The 18,911-nt window shown below is 52.5% G+C and overlaps 1 protein-coding gene and 1 long non-coding RNA gene across 3 annotated transcripts in view; both read left to right on the forward strand.

Moving 5' to 3' along the window:
* The first annotated feature begins 8,234 nt into the window (after positions 1-8,234).
* LOC128118882 (uncharacterized) overlaps positions 8,235-18,911 on the forward strand; it is a 42,393-nt gene continuing 31,716 nt past the window's right edge. Inside the window, exons 1-2 of one of the 2 annotated variants that reach the window (XR_008221376.1) lie at positions 8,235-8,953; positions 15,230-15,337. This is a non-coding gene — a long non-coding RNA (uncharacterized LOC128118882). Of the gene's footprint in view, positions 8,954-13,661; positions 13,891-15,229; positions 15,338-18,911 lie in introns of those variants that run through there. The other variant, XR_008221375.1, reaches the window with a different exon arrangement.
* Positions 9,119-11,978, forward strand: Sox1 (SRY-box transcription factor 1). The gene has a single exon (XM_052751658.1). It carries the CDS (start codon positions 9,134-9,136, stop codon positions 10,307-10,309), a length of 1,176 nt encoding a protein of 391 aa, XP_052607618.1. The 5' UTR covers positions 9,119-9,133; the 3' UTR covers positions 10,310-11,978.

Raw genomic sequence — 18,911 nt, forward strand, 5'->3', positions numbered from 1 at the left:
TTGATTTCCTGCAGGGCGGAGGGGCCCGGCTTTCTGGAGGCGCCTTTGTGAAAAGCTGACGTGGGAAGGGAGCTGTATTCATGGCACCCTAGTAGGTTCAGATGAACCCCCGGGCACACTCGCCTCCTCAGTGGCTTGGGCTGGAGCTGGACAAGAGTCCTGCTCGGTCCTCAGTAGTCTCATCCCCTGCAGCCGGGTGGTGGATGCCGCCTGGTAGCGGAGTGGAGAATACTCTGAATACTGACTGTGGTCAAGTTCAGGATCCTCAGGAAAGAGGAAAGAGAAATTGCCCCTCTTCCTGGACTCTGTCAGGTGTCGCTGCCGAGGAGTCTTTGGGTGGAGCAAGGCAGGTTGGGTAGCTCTACCTGAAGGACTCCCACGGGGGACGTTCAGGTGCCCAGCGGAGTGGAAGAGAAAGTCACCAGGTGGCTTCCTGCTGGGCCCTACTAAAGAGACGGAGCCAAAGGCTTGGGGCTTGGAGACCAAGGGGCTGGAAAGGGAGACTGGGATGGAAGGAAGTAGCCTCCCGCCAGAACCCCTCAGGTGGGCTACTGGGTTTCCCTTCTCACGTGCTCCACCCAGCAATGAGCCCAACCCTGCAGGGGTCCAGAGAGAGACCGCTCCAGTGACTGGCCTGGAAAAGAACAGAGAACCAGCAGGCACAGCCCCGGTGGGGGGTGGGGGGGGATGTCCACTCTGCCCCCCAGAAGATAGGCCTGGGCATTCTGAGTTACAAGCACAATTTTAGATAACTGAAAGGCCAGCAGCAGCTGGGGTTCAAACACCCCTCTCCCGTCACCTGCAAGCATTCTTTGTCCTTCTGAAATCCAGAGTCAGTGCCTGACCCAGGAATAGCCAGTCCCTGAGGGAGAGATGAGGCATTTCTAGGGGACAGTGATGGGTGCTGATTCCAGCCCTTAGCCAATTTTGTAGAAACCTCACCTCTTTTCCCTTCATTCCTAAGATTTAGGACTCAAAGGCCACCTGAAACCTTACATGCCACCCCTGCAAACCCTCCCCCCACTTCGGACCTCTTTCCCAAAAAGCTCTAGAGTCCTGAAGGGCATCTGGGCCCTGGAAGGTGGGCTGTGATCTTTTTCCAACCCTCCTGTCCAGAGAGTTGCCCCCAAAGGCTCCCGTGCACGAGGTCAATGGGCCTCTCTCTCTCCAACCCCAGGGAAATCTGATTTCTGCGGGTGGACCAGCTGGGTTGTCTCTTTGCAAGGGAAGATGAACAGCTCAGCTGGGGCCAAGGGGTCCTCCATTAGCCCCTCACAGGGCAGGGAAGCCCTTCCCACAGCCTGGAGATATTCCCAGACCCACTCTTCCTGTTAGCTACTTTCTGAAGTGAAGCAGGGCGCATGACTGAAAGGGCTTGAAATTGTGTCAGAGTGATGTTTTAATCTCACTGAAAAGTGTATTAAAGGACAAGATGTGATTTATGTGAGCTGCTCCGATGAAAGGCAAGATTGGAGTGGATGGGCTTTCACTGGCGTGAACCTCGTGCCATGTTTATATTGCAGCCTGTGTAGCTAATCTAATTTGCAATAACTGGCATGGCCTGTAAGGAGAAAAAAAATAGCATCTCTGATTTCACCTTATTCCTCTTCATATAGAAATTCCTTATGACTTGTCTCCTCTTGTGAGGGACGCCTTTTCTATTGGGGGGCTAATGAGAGAGGATGTGAGAGAGGGGGCCATGCATACTCCAAATGCGGCTTCGAGCCCTGGTCATGGACACCCTTGGCCTTGATGGACCACTGTACAGGGCTGACGTATTATTTTAGACAGGATAGAGCGGTTACTGTTACCACCCCCTAGGATGTCATAGCTCACCTTGCCCTCCATTCTCCAGGCGGCGGATATTGCAGGCTTGTCTGCTCAGCCCAAGAGTTTCAGTATCAAAAGGCTTCTTTGGGAATGTCCCTTAATCAGACACCTTCCATTCTCCCGGGTTTACCCTCTGCAAATTTTGGTTTGAGCAGTGGTGAAGCTCCACCATTCAGAAAAAGTTTGATCTGGTGCACGAGATTTCTATGGTCTTAGGGAAAAGCCCAGCACCCCTCCGCTGGGGAGGAGAGCTTTGAATTCTCATGATCACATCTAACTTAACCAGCATTCTTTATCGGGAAGACACAACATGCATTGGAAAATTACAACTTTTGCACAATGTAAAAAAGGTGTATTCAAACTGTTAATTACGGGGGGTTGAGTAAATGAAACTTTCACAGTGACCCATTTAATTTTGCAGTAATTGCTGACAAAATAAGACACGGATGAATCACAATACAGTATATTTATCTTGAAGGAGAATATTGTGCTGATGTAGTTAAACCAAAGACTAAGAGAAAAATTTAAGAACGGCGGCAGAAAATTTTAAAGTACATAAAAATCACACCCTGAAAACATCTGGGTTAACACCGCGGAAAGCCCGGCTTCTGTGACTTTTCTGAAAAGCGCAACCAAATTACAGAGGCGACTGCGCCTCTCCTCAAAATCAAGGCTCACCGCGAGCCCTCCTCTAAGCACAAATCTTGAGTGTAGTAGAAATCCAAAGGCAAAAGAGGGTTAGGAAAGTTCCTGCCCCAGCAGAACGCCGCATCTGACAGACGCCGCCGGGTGGAGCGCCGTGGCAGGTTGACCCTGAAACACGGTCTAGCCCAGGCCCTACTTGGCAGAGAGAATGCGAAGGGAGAGGAGGGGTCACCCGTGCCCCTGGCACAATTTGCTTCCCGCAAGCGAGTCCAAACGGATTTTTTTTTCCTTTCCTTTCCCGTTCTTTTGTGGGAAGGGAAGCGGGCCCACACCCTCTAATTGCTAGCCTTCTCCTGCAGCCCAAGGCCGAGCGACGGCTCAGCCAGGGGCAATGGGGGCAAGAGGTTGGGCACGAGCCTGGACACCCACTAGATCTGTCCTTTCTCTATCGGCATTGACACAGGAGTGCCGACAGTCTGCAATGCCACCAGAGCCTGGAGCACCTAGGGTGCCCGCAGAGAACCGCATGGGTAGAGCCGCTGTCTGCCGAGTGCGAGTGCCAGGGGCGGGCGCTGTGCTGTGGACGCCCAGTCGGCACTCGCGATGGGTGGGAGCCCGGGCAGCGCTAGCTTTTTCAAAAGCCGCTGATGGAAAAGCACAGAGCAGCAAGTTGCTGGAGGCTCGGCCCTCCCGTAGGGATGGGTTTAGGCTGAGTGGATAGATTCAGACATCTGGTGCCCAGGTGTAACCGCAAGGTAGGCCTGATGAAATTCTTGTCAGGAAATTTCACGCGGCAGAAGTGGGCGTTCGGTTCCAAACCCGCGAGGCCTGGCACGCAGCGGCGGCCCAGCCCCGCTGGCATCTCGGTCGCCTCTTCCCCTGGCACCCGCAGCTCTGGGGAGAGAGGGCGCGATGCCCCCTTGGGTTCCAGGCTTTCCTCCCCTCTTTCATTCATAAACCTGGTGGCTACAGACGCAGCTTGAATATTGACGTCTCTCCCCCGACTGCTCCGCCGTTAACCCAATTACAGAATTCATCAAGAACTGTGTTGAATTATCTCTTTCCATACAGTATCAGCATTAGCCTAATTAAAAGCTATAATGTCTGATATAATGATTAAATCGTTAGCTCTGCTGTAGGGAAGCAATATTTTGTTTTCCCTTCAATTAGAAGCTGATTGAGGTTTTCAGAGCAGGTCAGCTGTGAAATTTGAATTATATGTGTGAGCACTGCTCACAGGGTGAGCCCCTACTCGAAGCTCCCAGAGATTCTCCGAATGCTTCCACCCAGAGAGCCAGGAGGCATGCATGCACACGCAGTGCAGCTCCGAATTGTGTGTGCTGGTCGCCGCGCTGATGGCTGGAACCGGAGCCTGGCAGCCTAGACGCGCAAGGACTTTATTTACCCCTTTCCCACAGGCGCGGTTGCAGCGGCTCTCCAAACTCAGACGCCGCTGCCGTTTGGGTCTTTGCTTTCGTGCTGAGAGCGGCTCGGGAGAGAAGGGATCTGAGGGCCGCTGATAAAAACGCGGGGATCGCCCAAAGTTCTTCATTTGCGAGTGATTCTCTTCCTTTGTCCCCACCCCCGACTTTCCCCCTTTATCTCGATTTTGTTTCTTTTCCCCCTTTTGAACAAATCAGTAACAACAAACAAACCACACAGCTTTGAAATTGGGCTCCTTTCGCTGTTTGCGAAGAACTCCCCCAAGTTAGTCCGGGCTGGGCCCCAGGAGATCCGCTGAGAGGGCTTGGGGGCGACCCAGGAGAAAAGACGCCCCTACTAGAGTCCCGGGTCAGAGGCGCACGCTGGAACTCAAACACTGAACTGGCCAACCCTCCAGGGACGCTGCGAGAGCCTTAGCTGGGCGAGGGGCGCCTGGGACACACAGGTGACAGCCCGAGGCGGCTCGGGAAGGACAGAGAGGGTGGTGGCCGCCAGCAGACGGCGATCGCGGCCCGCGCCGCCGCAGGGTCCACACTGACTCGCCTAGGGGCTTCGGCCCCAGCGCACTGCCCTCCAGCTTCTGCTGCAGGTCCCGGGATGGAGTCACAACCTCCGTGCCCGCCCCTCTCGGATTCGCTCTCCTCCCACTTGGCCCGTAATCTGCGCCTCCTGTTGGCCGAGGTGACCTCGGAGGCCTTTTCCAACTTGCAGCTTCCTTTCCCTCTCCTGAGTTTTGTTTGTGGCCGCCTCCTCCTGTCAACATTGCCCTTTCCTCCCTCCACAGTCCTGCCGAGAAACTGCTGGTTCGCTGGAGGGCTTCAACTATTCTGTCAGCCCACCGAGGGTACAGCAGAGCCCGGGAGTCTTTGCCCCAGGGAGTTCCCAGGAGACACCTCCATGTGTCCTTGTGCTCCAAGGGCTTCACCAGCCTTTCGACAGTCTTGTTCTGAACATGGCCAGGAGATTGTCACCAGGGCAGATAGTCTGCACCTCCCATGGGGTCATTTCTAGTCTTGCACGGTCCCCAAGAACCTCAGCCTACCCACCTTGTTCGAAGCTTGAGGCTAATTCTGAGCATAGAAACCCATAAATAGATGTCTCAGGGCCGGCCCTCAAAAAACGGAACAAGGGGTTCTGTCCACAGGGGCCCTCTTTACACCAAAGATTTCTCATGAGCACAAAGGTGTGTGTAAGGGAGTGAAAGTACTGGTTACTCTGTCAGGGGCTCAAGTTTATGGTGTTTAAAGTCTAGGACTCGGTTTATTTGAAGGTCAAGGCTTTTGTGCAAAAGCTTAAACATGTCATTTCCATATATACACACCTTCCTAATTTACCTATGCTCATTTACATATGCAGGCACATATTCATACACTACATGCACACATAATTTCCTCTAGCAATGGGTCGACCTGAATTTTCTGAGGGTTATAACCACAGGTTGAATAAAAACTTAGCCACTTTTCTAAGTCGGTCTTTTGGCATTTTGAGCCATGGCACAGTGAAATTCCCGAGTTGCTGAAAAAACAAAATTAGTCAACAGTGGAAACTAATCCTTGCCTTGGATTCTGGACTTTCTCTAGCGTTACTTGGGCATGGTACAGTTAGTCTCCAAATCCTCAAGAATATAGTTTTTAGGATGGCATCCGGCTGAGAGGCTGGGAGGGAGCCCCACCAAGCTGGCCGGGAGGATGGGAAGCAGACAGAAGTATTTATCAAACTGGTTTTAGGCTGTTCGTGTGTGTGTGTGTGTGTGTGTGTGTGTGTGTGTGTGTGTGTGTGTGTGTGTGTGTAGAGCCATTTGGGAGAGTGAGAATAGAAGAAGCGAGAAGCAGAGGCTTCCAGAAGTTATCACTGACAGGAGTTGCTTCTCACTGCTCATGCCAGGATGAGGCACAGGGAGGGCTGGCACACCATGCCCACCACTGCTTCATTGGCACAGGCGGCTGCTGCCAATCTTCTGTCACTTGGCAACAAGTTACACCTGCATCTCTGATTTCCTACTTCTGCAGGTGGGCACCCACAGGGTTTGCACTGGCTTGAGCTGGGAACAGTTTATTACGACTCGGGGCTCCTGAAAAGTGGTGCCCTGAGTGACAAGCACCAACGTGGCTGCATGCAATGTGACGCCATTTACCTCCTATTTAGATGTTCTGGAAAACAAGGGTAACATCCTATTTGGAAACAATGTTCAGGGCTTGGTAGAAAGAAATGAGTCCATTTCAAAGTCATCTATCCAAGTTCCCCAAAGCATAAAGCATTCCTGCAAAGCTCACTAGAGTGCAGGGTGTTTATAAAATAAATTGCCCCATTGATATGGAAAATAATGTGCCAAGCTTGATCCATACAAAGCGTTTTCAGGGGGTCTTTGGCTATTTAGTTTAAAAATCTAAATTGAAAAGCACAGGAAAGAAATCTTTCAATTGCTAAGTGGATAATATAGTTTATAATTTGTAAACCGTTTCTTTTATTTCAGTCTTGCTGACTTCCCCTAACACAGTGGATCTCTCTGCACACCCATCGCCTCCTAAATTATCAAAGGAAAATGGTTCTACCAAGTTCTTAAACAATATTCCTGTTCGTTTTGTTCATTTACAATGTAACTGATATTTGTAGGTAGTTCATGAAACAAATCAAAAGATTTAATAAACTTGGATGCTGAAATAAGAAAGTAGCTGAAAACTAAGTCTATAACCTAGATGTTTATTTAAAAATATGAAATGTTTCCTTTCTAGCACAATTCTATATTATTTGATGAGTTTACTAGTAAGTGCTGGATGGCCTAAAATGAAAGGTCAATCGCAGAGGGATGGATTTGCTGCTGCACTGTGCTTTAACAACCTGGGATAAAAATAAAATGAAATAAAATAAATCTATGTAATAATCATAGCAAGGGAGCAATGGGGTCAGGAATTCACAGCCTCAGATATTTTTGTTAACAGGAAAAAAAAAAAAAAGAACTGTCACATGGTCAGCACCCAAGATACTGGAACACCCTTATTGCTATTATCCGTTATCTCTGCCGTCAGAGGAGCCTTTGGATTACACACCAGGCGGTCTGCAGGCATTCAGCAAGGTCTGCCTTGCCCAACAGCAATCTCCTGAGGCACCTTCGTCTCAGGAGTAGAAACCTCTATTTCCACTCTACCGGGCCCCAGGACGTCGGAGGAACTTCTGCGCTCTAAGGGTCTTTCTGGAAGAAACCTTTAAATCAAGCCCCCATCTTTCTCTCGGAAATGGCAGTCTGAACCCATGTAGTCTGAGATTGGGTTGGAAATCTCCTGTACACCCCGGAAGCATACTTGTTCTGGGATTCAAGAATGACAGCCCTGTGTGGTATGCCTTAATCATCCCCAGGACCGACCTTTCTCTTTCACAACGTAGGAAGAAACAAAACAATACAAAAAGGCAGCAGCGCTGTCACGGGAGCAGAGGTACCACCTTTCAACCAGATTTCAGCATCCCCTCCCAAACCCCGAGTTCACACGGTTTTCGAAGTCCTTTGGCAAACAGCTTCTTGGAGAATCATTCCAGGGAAGAATGGGGTAGGTAGGTATTCTTTTGCTGTTTCAACAAACTTTTTTGACTGTTGGAGTAACTAGTTTCCAAATAGATCTTGTTTTTGACCTTCGCAGAAATTCAAGAGAAAGTAAATTGGGAAGAGTACCTGACTATAACACCCCAACCACTAAAAGACACACCCCCATCTCCCCCCACCCCACCCCACCCCCCGCGCAAAGAAAGTTCAGGGTAGATAAGGGAGCTATGAGCCCTGCACCACACAAAAGCGGCCGCACCTCCATCCACGGAGACCCGAATTATTATAGACTTCGGATCTGGAAAGGCCTTCGCTAGAGTAGGCTCTGGAGAATGCACTGAGCGCCGGGGGTGGGAGAGACTGCTTGGCCTGAAAACCAGCAGTGGTGCTTTCGGCTTAAGCTCCCCCTGGGAAGATCTCCCCCGCACCGCTGTTATTCTGCACTCTGGCTGAGTGCAAAGTGCGGCCTCTATCTCCAACTTTCCCCTTCCCTGCGGGCGCAGAGTTGGCTGGCTAGGGACAGGGGAGGAGCTGGGTCTCCAATGAGCGCATTTAAACACGACCCAGGGCTGTATTCCCCCCGCCTCCCCCGACAGCGATTCTTTCTTCCTCTTGGTTTTCAACCCAATCGTTAATCATTCGGAGCGCGCGGGCGGGGAGAGGAGAAGGGGGCGAGCTCCGGGTTCGCCGCCATCGCCGCCGCGCGCGCGCGCTCAGGAAGCAGTGTGGCTGTGACCCCGCCCCCCCGCGCCCCCTTTTCCCCCTCCTTCCTGCCCTTGCTCCCCCCCTTCTCCTCCTCCACCTCCTTGCACCGCCGCCCGCGCCCAGTGTATCTACTCCCTCCACACGTCACTCGCCAGCGCGCCATGCAAATCACCGCCGCCGGCGGCTCCCATTGGCCGCGGCGCGCTGATTTAATGGCAGCCCGGGCCCGGCGTATGGCTGCTGGGCCCCCCGCGCCACCGGCCCCGCGTGCGCCTCCGCTCCGAGCGCACGGCCCTAGGCAGGCAGCGGACAGCTTGTCCTAGGCGCAGCGGCCCGGCTCTCTGGCTCTCTGCACGCATTGGCACTCCCACCGCTGTCCCTAACCCCCTCCCTAGCTGCACCGCGATCGCCCCCTCCGAACCCCCCTCCGAGTCCCCCTCAGCGCCTGGCTCCCCCCAGGCACCTGGGACCAGCACATGCCCAGCGCACGCGGCGCGCCGCCCTGCTAGAAGTTGCGGCCCCGGAGTTGGAAGCCGCCAAGGAAGCCAGCACAGGAAAGAGACTTCGAGCCGCCAAGAGGAGGCAGCGAACCCGGTGTCGGGCCCAGTGGCACCGCTTCAGACCCAGAAAGTGGAGCCTCAACTTGGCCACGACTGCACCTGTTTGCACAGCTCAGCCGAGAGCGCCCGGACTGCGGCAGCGGCGGCGGCGGCGATCGTCCTGACCAACGGCCCCTTTGGCAAGTGGTTTGTGCACCCGGAGAAACTTTCCACCTGCGAGCTGGACCCGCGCTAAGTGCGTGTGCTTTTGCCTCTTTTTTTGTTGTTGCCTCCACCCAACCCCCTTCTCTCTGCTAGGCACCCCCCCCCCCACAGCCTCTCTGGGCTGATCCTCTCTCCACCCACCCACCCCCACCCGGCCGTCTATGCTCCAGGCCCTCTCTTTGCGGTGCCGGTGAACCCGCTAGCCGCCCAGATGTACAGCATGATGATGGAAACCGACCTGCACTCGCCCGGCGGCGCCCAGGCGCCCACGAACCTCTCGGGCCCGGCCGGGGCGGGCGGGGGTGGTGGTGGGGGCGGGGGCGGCGGCGGCGGCGGGGGCACCAAGGCCAACCAGGATCGGGTCAAGCGGCCCATGAACGCCTTCATGGTGTGGTCCCGCGGACAGAGGCGCAAGATGGCCCAGGAGAACCCCAAGATGCACAACTCGGAGATCAGCAAGCGCTTGGGGGCCGAGTGGAAGGTCATGTCCGAGGCCGAGAAGCGGCCGTTCATCGACGAGGCCAAGCGACTGCGCGCGCTGCACATGAAGGAGCACCCGGATTACAAGTACCGGCCGCGCCGTAAGACCAAGACGTTGCTCAAGAAGGACAAGTACTCGCTGGCCGGCGGACTGCTGGCGGCCGGTGCAGGTGGCGGCGGCGCGGCCGTGGCCATGGGCGTGGGCGTGGGCGTCGGGGCGGCGGCCGTGGGCCAGCGCCTGGAGAGCCCGGGCGGCGCGGCGGGAGGCGGCTACGCGCATGTCAACGGCTGGGCAAACGGCGCCTACCCCGGCTCGGTAGCCGCGGCGGCTGCGGCTGCGGCCATGATGCAGGAGGCACAGCTAGCCTACGGGCAGCACCCAGGCGCGGGCGGCGCGCACCCGCACGCGCACCCGGCGCACCCGCACCCGCACCATCCGCACGCGCATCCTCACAACCCGCAGCCCATGCACCGCTACGACATGGGCGCCCTGCAGTACAGCCCCATCTCCAACTCTCAGGGCTACATGAGCGCGTCGCCTTCGGGCTACGGCGGCATCCCCTACGGCGCCGCAGCAGCCGCCGCCGCCGCGGCGGGCGGCGCGCACCAGAACTCGGCTGTGGCGGCTGCGGCGGCTGCGGCGGCCGCATCGTCGGGTGCCCTAGGCGCCCTCGGCTCGCTGGTCAAGTCAGAGCCCAGCGGCAGTCCGCCGGCCCCCGCGCACTCGCGGGCGCCTTGCCCCGGGGACCTGCGCGAGATGATCAGCATGTACCTGCCCGCCGGCGAGGGTGGCGACCCGGCGGCGGCAGCGGCTGCCGCGGCCCAGAGCCGGCTGCACTCGCTGCCACAGCACTACCAGGGCGCGGGCGCGGGCGTCAACGGCACGGTGCCCCTGACGCATATCTAGCGCTGCGGGGACGCCGGGGACAGTGCGGCTCCGGGCCGCCGACCCGGCGACCAAGAGCGTGAGGCCTGCGCCGGAGCCTCCAGAGCTCGACTTTGTACAGACGTCTCCACGTTTTTGTCAAAAGACCGCTCTGGAGATCGGAGCACTAGGTGACACCTGCCCCCTCTCACCTTTTCCCGGGACTCCGAGGCGCTGACACCAGACTGGCGTCATAGACTGAACTTTGGTGTTTTCATGAGACCTTTTGTACAGTATTTATCGTCCGCAGAGGAGGCACACAGCGTTTTCTCAGCACGGGAGGACAAAGGACAAAACCCAGCGAGGCGATGCCAACTTTTCTATGACTGCTGGCTCTGTAACTTTCCCCGGGGTTTACTTCCCGCCGGCTCTTCTGCCTGAGGCCGAGTGACGGACCTCAAGCTGTTCTCACTTGTTACAAATGTAGTAAGGCAGATCCAAACATTTACAAGTTTTTTGTAGTTGTTACCGCTCTTTTGGGTTGGTTGGTTCATTTATACCGCGGTCCCCTCTCAGACGGTGGAGATATATTCTGGGTTTTGTAAAACTGTATCCGAGCATTTCCATTTTTTTTGTTTTGTTTTGTATTATTTCTTGTAAATGCGTTGTGACATTTTTATTTTAGGCGTTGCAGTACGGTGGGGGGGGGGGAGAGGAGTCAGATTATGTACATAGCCTGCAAATCTTTCATCTAAAAAAAAAAGAAAAACAAAAAGAGATTCCCCCCCACCAAAATGCATCAAAATTTGAATTAATACGTTTAAGAGAGAAAAGCCCGTTTCCCTATGAAATTGAAACGTGCTAATTTTATATGCATGATTTATGACTTCAAAATACAATTAGCATCTGTTGAAGGAAAATTACCAGTAGGGCCCAAGGGTAAGAGAGCAGAGGGCAGCGCTTCAGTGGCTTTATTCCGTGGGAAAAGAGAAAGCTAAACTCCGGGGATTATTCTGTAGAGTTGACGTTAACGCAGAAGGGGGAAACTACAAAACACTTCCTAATGGTTTCACGTTTTAACTGCCGCGGCCCTGGCAGTTTTTGATTTTTTTTTTTTGCTGTGGCTCTGCCCTTCACCTACTGTAGTAGTTTTTGAGGCAGCTTGGTCCTGGTTGGGAGGAGAAAGGACAGTACTCAATGGTGGGACTGGTGGGAAGAGGCCAGGTATGGGGGACCACGACCACCACCAAGACAGCGTGCCTTTGATAGCTCTGTAATTGGGATTGTAAGTGAAATTACCTTCCTGTGGTTCAAGGAAGCAATCCTGACCCAGAACGCACCACCACAGTGTCCCTCACCCAAATCCTACCCAAACACCTCCCCCTTCCTCTCTGGGAAAATGCAACATAATTTCAAGGATTTTCTTACACACATACACACACACACACACTCACAGAGAGAGAGAAAGAACCGACCACCCCCTCTCCTGTGTGAAACGGGATGCAGGTTGCTAGGGAAAGTAAACACAGAATACGGTGTTTATTATTCCTGACCAGATCTTGAGGTTGTTTGATGCTTTAAATATTTTTAATTATATTTTTTCTAGGTGTTTATTGGTACATTGCAGGTTTTTTTTTCTGGAATTTAAAGTTTTCTGTAAAACTTCGTCTTCAAGTAATCTGACAGCATTAAATATTGCATTTAAAAGCTATACTGCAGTAAATATGTTTTGAAATTAATCATGACATTAGAATGAAATTCTATTTTTGAAGGAAATTTCCCTTAAGTCCGGATGAGAAATAATACTAATTTCAGCATCCTTTCCCCTCATTTCCCCCACTTCCTTTTCCTTTTTTTTTTCTTTCTTTCTTTTTTTTTTTTTTTTTTTGAATGAGTATGAACTAGCCATTCGAGAGTGGACTTACTCTATCAGTTCCATAAGACCTTAGCTCAGCCTACATTGGAGAATATCTTTCCGTATAAATGCTAATCTTACAAAGCGACATGCGTGATTTAAAAAAAAAAAGTCATTTTGATGATTTTGCTTAAACCCCTCATTCCTCAAAGTGATTGCAAGAGATCCAAGAATGCTGCCCACTACTTTCTGATAAGGTATTAAAAGGACACCTCCTGCTTTTGTTTTTCCTCTGTTCATTTTTTCCTTTAGGGTTTTTGCTCTGTTGTTTCCAGAACGGCCTTGCTTGCTTAGGAGTCCAAGAAGGGAGCTGAGGCACTCAGGCAGTCTGGGAAGAAGAGCCCAGTAACCTCCTTGGGGAAATCCTAGGATACTTTCGGGGTCCAGCCCACCTTCCCCTTAATAGACAAGGGCCTTTGCTGACTGGTCCCCAACACCACCATCTTCTTTCTGTAGTGGGGGGCAGGGGTAGCCACACTCACCTCTGTCAAGCCTGGGTTTCTGGGGTTCTTTGGCTGTGGGCAGCTAGCCCAGGGCTCATCGCCATAGGAGTTATGGCCCATTGTAAGTGAAGCGACACACATAAAGTTAGTCATCTAGCGAACACCAGACAGCTCAGCCCCCTCATTTTGTGTGTGTGTGTGTGTGTGTGTGTGTGTGTGTGTGTGTGTGTGTGTGTGTTCCCTGCTTGAACTCCACCCAGTGAACTGGGATGCTTTGTGCCGGGCCTCCACACCACCTTCCTTTGGGTTCCACTAGTGTGAAAGACCAGGAGAAATTCTCTAATGACTTAATTTGAAAATAAAGCAGGAGGATTAAGGGGGACTCCTCTCAAGATGGGGGCCAGATCCGGGCAGGCTCTCTCCAGTTTAAATAAGTGGAGAGGATTTTCACCTAGGCCTTCCTTGGAGCACACAACTCAAGGATAAATGCGGTTCCTAACCACGCAACGCGCGTTTGTGTTCAAGTGAGATTCTTTGTGGTCATTATTACATGATAATTCACTTCCAATGCACGGGCGGTGTTCCATTCCATTAGTGCAATTTTGTTTAAAATCTCTGTGGAGAGTGGGTCGGAATCTTTGTCAAGCCTGGATAAAGTTTGCATAACTTTGTGTAGGGCACCTGGGTGGCTTCTAAACTCACCGGTGAACTAAGCAGGATGATTTGCTTGACGCTCTCGCCCCCCACCCACCCCTCCCCGCCCCCTCTCCTTTCCCTCCTTCCCTCTCTCCTCTTCCCCTTTTTTTCTTCCTCACTTAAAAAAAAAAACCTCACTGGCCCCTTTTTATTGTTGCCACTGAGACTTTGACACCCTCCCTCAAGCCCACTAGTAGGCAGATGAAACGAATAATTTTTTTTTTTTTAAGGAGTTGCGGGCGCAGCGCGCCTGATCTGCAGATGTGTCGGGATGTGACTGATAGGTCTATTAAAATCATGCGTGTGGGAGAAGAATAACACTCATATTCACGCATTTCATTTTCCCCGACAAAGACTGGGCACTGCCGAGCTCTGTCTCCGGAAAATTCCAGTCAATTCGAGAAGCCCTCCCTAGCACTCGTGCTCTGGGGACGCAGGACAGCAAGCTCTGTCCAGCCGGGGTCGAGCACCGCTGGCTCCGGGCCCCTGCGCTCTTCTGGTCACGCCCTCTCCCCCACCCAGCTTCCGCAGCGGGTGTCCGGGAGCCCAGCGGTGGAATCCAAGCCTAGGTTAGAGTCCTGGGAAAGTTCAGGAGAAAAACAGACTTGGCCTTGGCACCCGGACTACTTGGCGGGACTGAGAGGCCCCGGCGGATGGGGAGGAGGGATGCTGCGCGGGTCCCCGAGAGAGAGCGCCGGAGTCCTTCTGTGCAGGGTGGCGGATGGACTGGTGGCAGCCAGGCAGCCTCTCCGGCTAGGGGCGCCTCACCCCTCCCTCTCCTCTTGCCCTCCTCCCTCCCCCCACTCCCCCCCACCCCCTCGAGGCTCTTCCTCTCCAGCTGCGCCCGGCAGGATCTCGCTTCATCCTCCGCCTCAGAACCAACCAACGGGGCAGTGCGGCCACGGATGTGGCCGGGTGTTGGGGCCAGGACCCCTCGGGGAGCGAGCCGGCCTCCCGTGGCGCTCGTGCCCGGACTTCTGCGCTCTGCCTTCGGCGTCCCAAGTCATGCTTGTGTGGTTCTGCTCTCCACTGAGCCCCGCACCTCGCTCTTCTCTCACGCCCCTCTCTGCACCCTCTCTCTGGTCCATCACTTCTTCCCATCCCCTCCCTTCCCCTCGCCCTCGGTCTGCAGCTTCTGCTCGCGCTGGGCTTTCCCTCGGTGCGCTGTCGGGCCCTCTCTTTGTCTTGATGCTCGGTCCGCTTCCCGCCTCCGAGGCCCCTCTCCTCTCCCCACGCATGCTCTCCAGCATAGCCGCCCCGTTGGAGGCACAGGTTCAGAGCGATATCCATCCTCTCTTAGAGTTCCTCTATCCTTGCCCGGGTGGCAAGTCAGGGCCTGGCGCCCACCCTACTCATGTCCATGCTTGCCCTGAGGCCGCTGGGGAATTAAGAAAGGAGGGTTTGTGTCAAAGACTACAGGATCACAGCGGAGGAAGTCCTGGCCTGGGGTCAGCCTCAAGCCAAACCCTTTCACAATCAGTGGATGAACCAAACAGGTCCCAGGCGAGACCGCAACAAGTGGGCGCAGAGAGGGGGAGGGGAGACAGGGTCTCCTGGAAAGCAGAGACAAGGATGAGGCAGAGTGGCCTAGTTCGGCCCGGACCAAACGGGCACAGGCGGGATCGCCTGGGCCTCGGTCTGGGCCTGGACAGCGGCAATCTGCCTTCAAAGGTTTCGATCTCAGGGAAGTGTCTGCTCTGGCCAAGTCTTGGGTCCGCCAGCATGCTGCTCCTTGGGATTCGAGTCTCAGGAGAAAGCTTCGCAGACCTCTGCCCAAGAGGCAGAGGTTTTATAAACACCACTCAGCATCCTTAAGCAGCAATTTTAAAAAAAGTGAATAAAAAAATAAGACCCAGTCCTTGAAAGCTGAACTTAGCGGTCCTTTCACGAACCCCTGCTTTATTTTAGACTCTGCCCGCTCTTCACATCATCTCGTTGGGAGCTGTGGGTGAGGTGGTGTTGAAAAGAATACGTTATTACTGCCGCTTTGTCGCCAGACCTGGTTCTCTACACAGGGTGAGTGAAATACCAATGGGCAAAATCCACTGTGTGTTCAGACTGGTGGAGGCCTGGGTCGCGGAGCGGTGGGCTGGAGGGAAGCTGGATGATAAAGAAGGAAGGCTCAGTCTTCCTTAGAGCCCCCCGCGGACTCACACTGAGCCGCTGGTAATGTGTGACAAGTGTGGAAAATACGGAAGAGCTCAAGGAAGTGGTGTATCCATAGACAAAGAGCATGTGTTTGGGCAGTAAAAATAAAAAGGACAAAATTGCCAGATCTTCTAAAATTTCACTTCCACATAAGCAAACACCACCAGCAGGGAAAGGACAGAGTCAGTTTTAGGTGTTTCTTGTTTTGTTGTTGTTGTTGTTGTTGTGTGTGTGTGTGTTTAAATGATACAACTCTTGGTGAGCTCACACATCCTTGCACAGGGGGCACGGTGTGGACTTTCACACGCACCGAGGTGGAAAGTATGTTCCGAGTTCAAAGTTCAAAATCGAAGACCAGAATGCTGCAGGACCAGCTGCTAAATGACCTCTAGGGGAAATTTGTCTGTGACAGAGACGCTGGCCATCCAGTCTTCCTGAATGCCCTGCGGGCAGCTCGTGAGGATTTAATTGCCCTCAGCCACTTCAGAACAGCCGTGTGGGTACATTAAAGACGCTGTTTGTGGAGAACAGCGGGTCACCACACGCAGTGCCTCGGAATAGTCAGCCAGTCAAATCAGTGGAAAAATCAGCTTTTGTTAGATTTTGCAGTTTCGGGAATTAGGCATTCACTGCAGAGCTGCAGTTGTGAGAAATTGCAATGTCAGGCGTGTTCCCAGTGGGGAAATATTGTGAGTGTGGAGAAACGTAAGATTGGGCCTGACAATGAGGAGACTGACAGGAACCATCACCCAGACGTTGTTTTCTCTCCCAGCACCCCGGAAATGCTAACAAGAGATGTTACGGAGGCAGCGGTGGCACACTGAGTGGAGAGAGACATGCTCAGTGCGAGACTTGACCCCAATTCCACACGAGTCAGGGAGTCCACGGGCAAAAATACCGTATAGATTAAAAAAAAAAAAAAGCCACCTATCCAGCAGTTAGAAACAGCATCAGGATCGTCTAGAAAAATAAAGTGGAGACCAGTGTCTTGTTTCTAAGTGGCAGGATAGGGGCCATCCAGGTGAGCGTCTTTAACCAGGAAGAGGACTGTACCAGTCAGGCTTTAAAAAGCTGGACCCACAAACACAGTTCAGTAAATGGAGGGGCTCGAACCTCTGCTGGGGGGAGCTGGACGCCAGTCCTTTGTTTCTACACTGAACTGAAGAGAGAAGGTTGGCCGAGATGTCTGCTCTCCACACTTAACAGTTTCCTCAACTGCGGGTCTGCGGTGCAGATGTGAAACCAGAGTCACCAAACACCTAGGTAGGAGTACCAAACGGGCTTTCAGAACCCAGCAAACAGGAGGCCTCCAGGGATGGCCAGGTAAAGTAGAAGCAAGCCCTTGAAATCAAAGTCAGGAACTGGGACTTTAGGAGGCAGGTGTGGCAGAGGCCGGGTGCAATGACCCACCCAGTGCAAAGGGACTTCTCAGGGCTGTCACACTCCCTATCTGTTCAGCAGATGTCATTCTTGCCTGTTCCCAGGTGCCCATGATTCCAAGATCAACAGGACAGGGCTCACGGTCTCCTGGGTGAGACCCATAACACACAGGTAGGAATGATGATGCACTCTTGTGACATGCCATGAGCATCTGGCCTGGCCTGAGGGAGTCCAAGAAAGCCTTCCATAGAGCATGAAGTCACTTGATTCCCGAAGCTGCCCGGTCCTCCCTGTGTGGCTTGCACACTATTGGACTGTGATTGGTGGCAGTGGTGATGTGACCCTGAGGAGAGCTGGCTTGGTTAGGGTGACTTTGGACTGGGCTTTCAGTACCGGACTCAGACTTGGAGTTTTGCAAGGGTAGTGGTCTCTCAGCCTCTCCATGCTCTGACCAGGACCCAGATGGGCTGACCAGAGGTGCCACAAGAATCTGGCCTGTCTCAGGCACAGTCAGGGAGATGCTGATGGTGACCCTGGAGGACACTTGGAAAGCCTGTGTTTGCAGATGACAGTGTGTGTGTGTGTGTGTGTGTGTGTGTGTGTGTGTGTGTGTGTGTGTGTGTACAGTAGGCAACTACCAGGGCTATGTTGAGATGATTAAGATCAGAGTAGCATTTTGTGTGTGTGTGTGTGTGTGTGTGTGTGTGTGTGTGTGTGTGTGTGTGTGTGTGTGTGTGTTGAAACAGGGTTTCTCTGTGTAGCTTTGCGCCTTTCCTGGATCTCGCTCTGTAGACCAGGCTGGCCTCGAACTCACAAAGATCTGCCTGCCTCTGCCTCCCGAGTGCTGGGATAAAAGGTGTGTGCCACCACCACCTGGCCGCAATTTGTTTTTTTTTTTATAAAGGGCTCATTTAGTTCTTCAATTGGTGATTTTTAGGGGGGAAAAAAAAGCAACGTTAGGTGAAGGGAGTTTTTTGTGCTGCATTATTTGGATCTTGTGCCTAGAAGGCAGCCATGGAGCCTGGTTCTGTTCCTCACTTCTGGCTGGTTGGCTCAGCCCACCTCACCCCACTCCCAAACATATCTGGGATCTCCTGAAGAGTTGTCTCTGCAGACCAGGGGAGGGAGGCACACACACATTCTTCAGAAATCAGTGAGTAAAAGGCCTGCTGGGCCAGAACAGTCTTTCCCAATGCTTTCCTTTAACCAAGTGGGTTTGTATGTGCATGAACTGGATCGATACCTCTCTGGTATACACCAAGACATTCCTGCTAGCCAGATGGCAAAGGCACCATTTATTGGTGCATACAAAATGACCACATTGCTCTTTCCACATGTATCAGAACTACATCTGTGAAATGGGTATGCCCTGTGAGAGTGTCTCACAGGGAGAGCTGTGTACATGAAAGTGCCATGTGCAGATTAACGGGCTTGTCTCAGCAGGGCTCAGTGTGGCAGTGGGGTGGCCTTCACTGTATTGATAAGTGTAGCCACCACCCGTGGAAGAGCTCAGTAAGTGATTGGCAGGTAAGTAGATTTGAAACAAGAGAGGATGGGAAGTTTTGGTTTTGGTTTTGTTTTTGTTTTTTCATTTTAAAATTTAAAATGCTCAATTAAAATAATAAATCACTTATTTCAGTGTTCCAGGCTGGGGGGAAAAAGGGGGGTGCAAATGTAGTGTTGATTTTAAAATACTATGAAATTTAGATAAATGGCATGATCTACTTGCTAAGGGAAATTATATATAGCATAAAAAATAAGATGACACATTATTATTCTAATGTAAATAGATCATATGCAGTCACCATTCTAAACAATGGAATGCCATCTAAAGTCACAGATTATTCAGCTTCATCAAGACATACTATAAATAAAAATGAATGAACTTAAAACCAATCCACACATTACAAGTTTGATATTAATGTCAATAACATACATTTTTAAAGTGAAACTGTTATGAGGATGTGATTCAAATAGACTTGAGGAGAACATTTATGATAACATTCTCAGATGGCTTATTTAGGATTTATTTTAATTAGTCCCCAAAGGGTCACCTTCCCAC

Source organism: Peromyscus californicus, unplaced genomic scaffold (genome assembly GCF_007827085.1).
Source record: "Peromyscus californicus insignis strain IS unplaced genomic scaffold, ASM782708v3 Scaffold_23__1_contigs__length_62951481, whole genome shotgun sequence".
NCBI classification, from domain to species: Eukaryota; Metazoa; Chordata; class Mammalia; order Rodentia; family Cricetidae; genus Peromyscus; species Peromyscus californicus.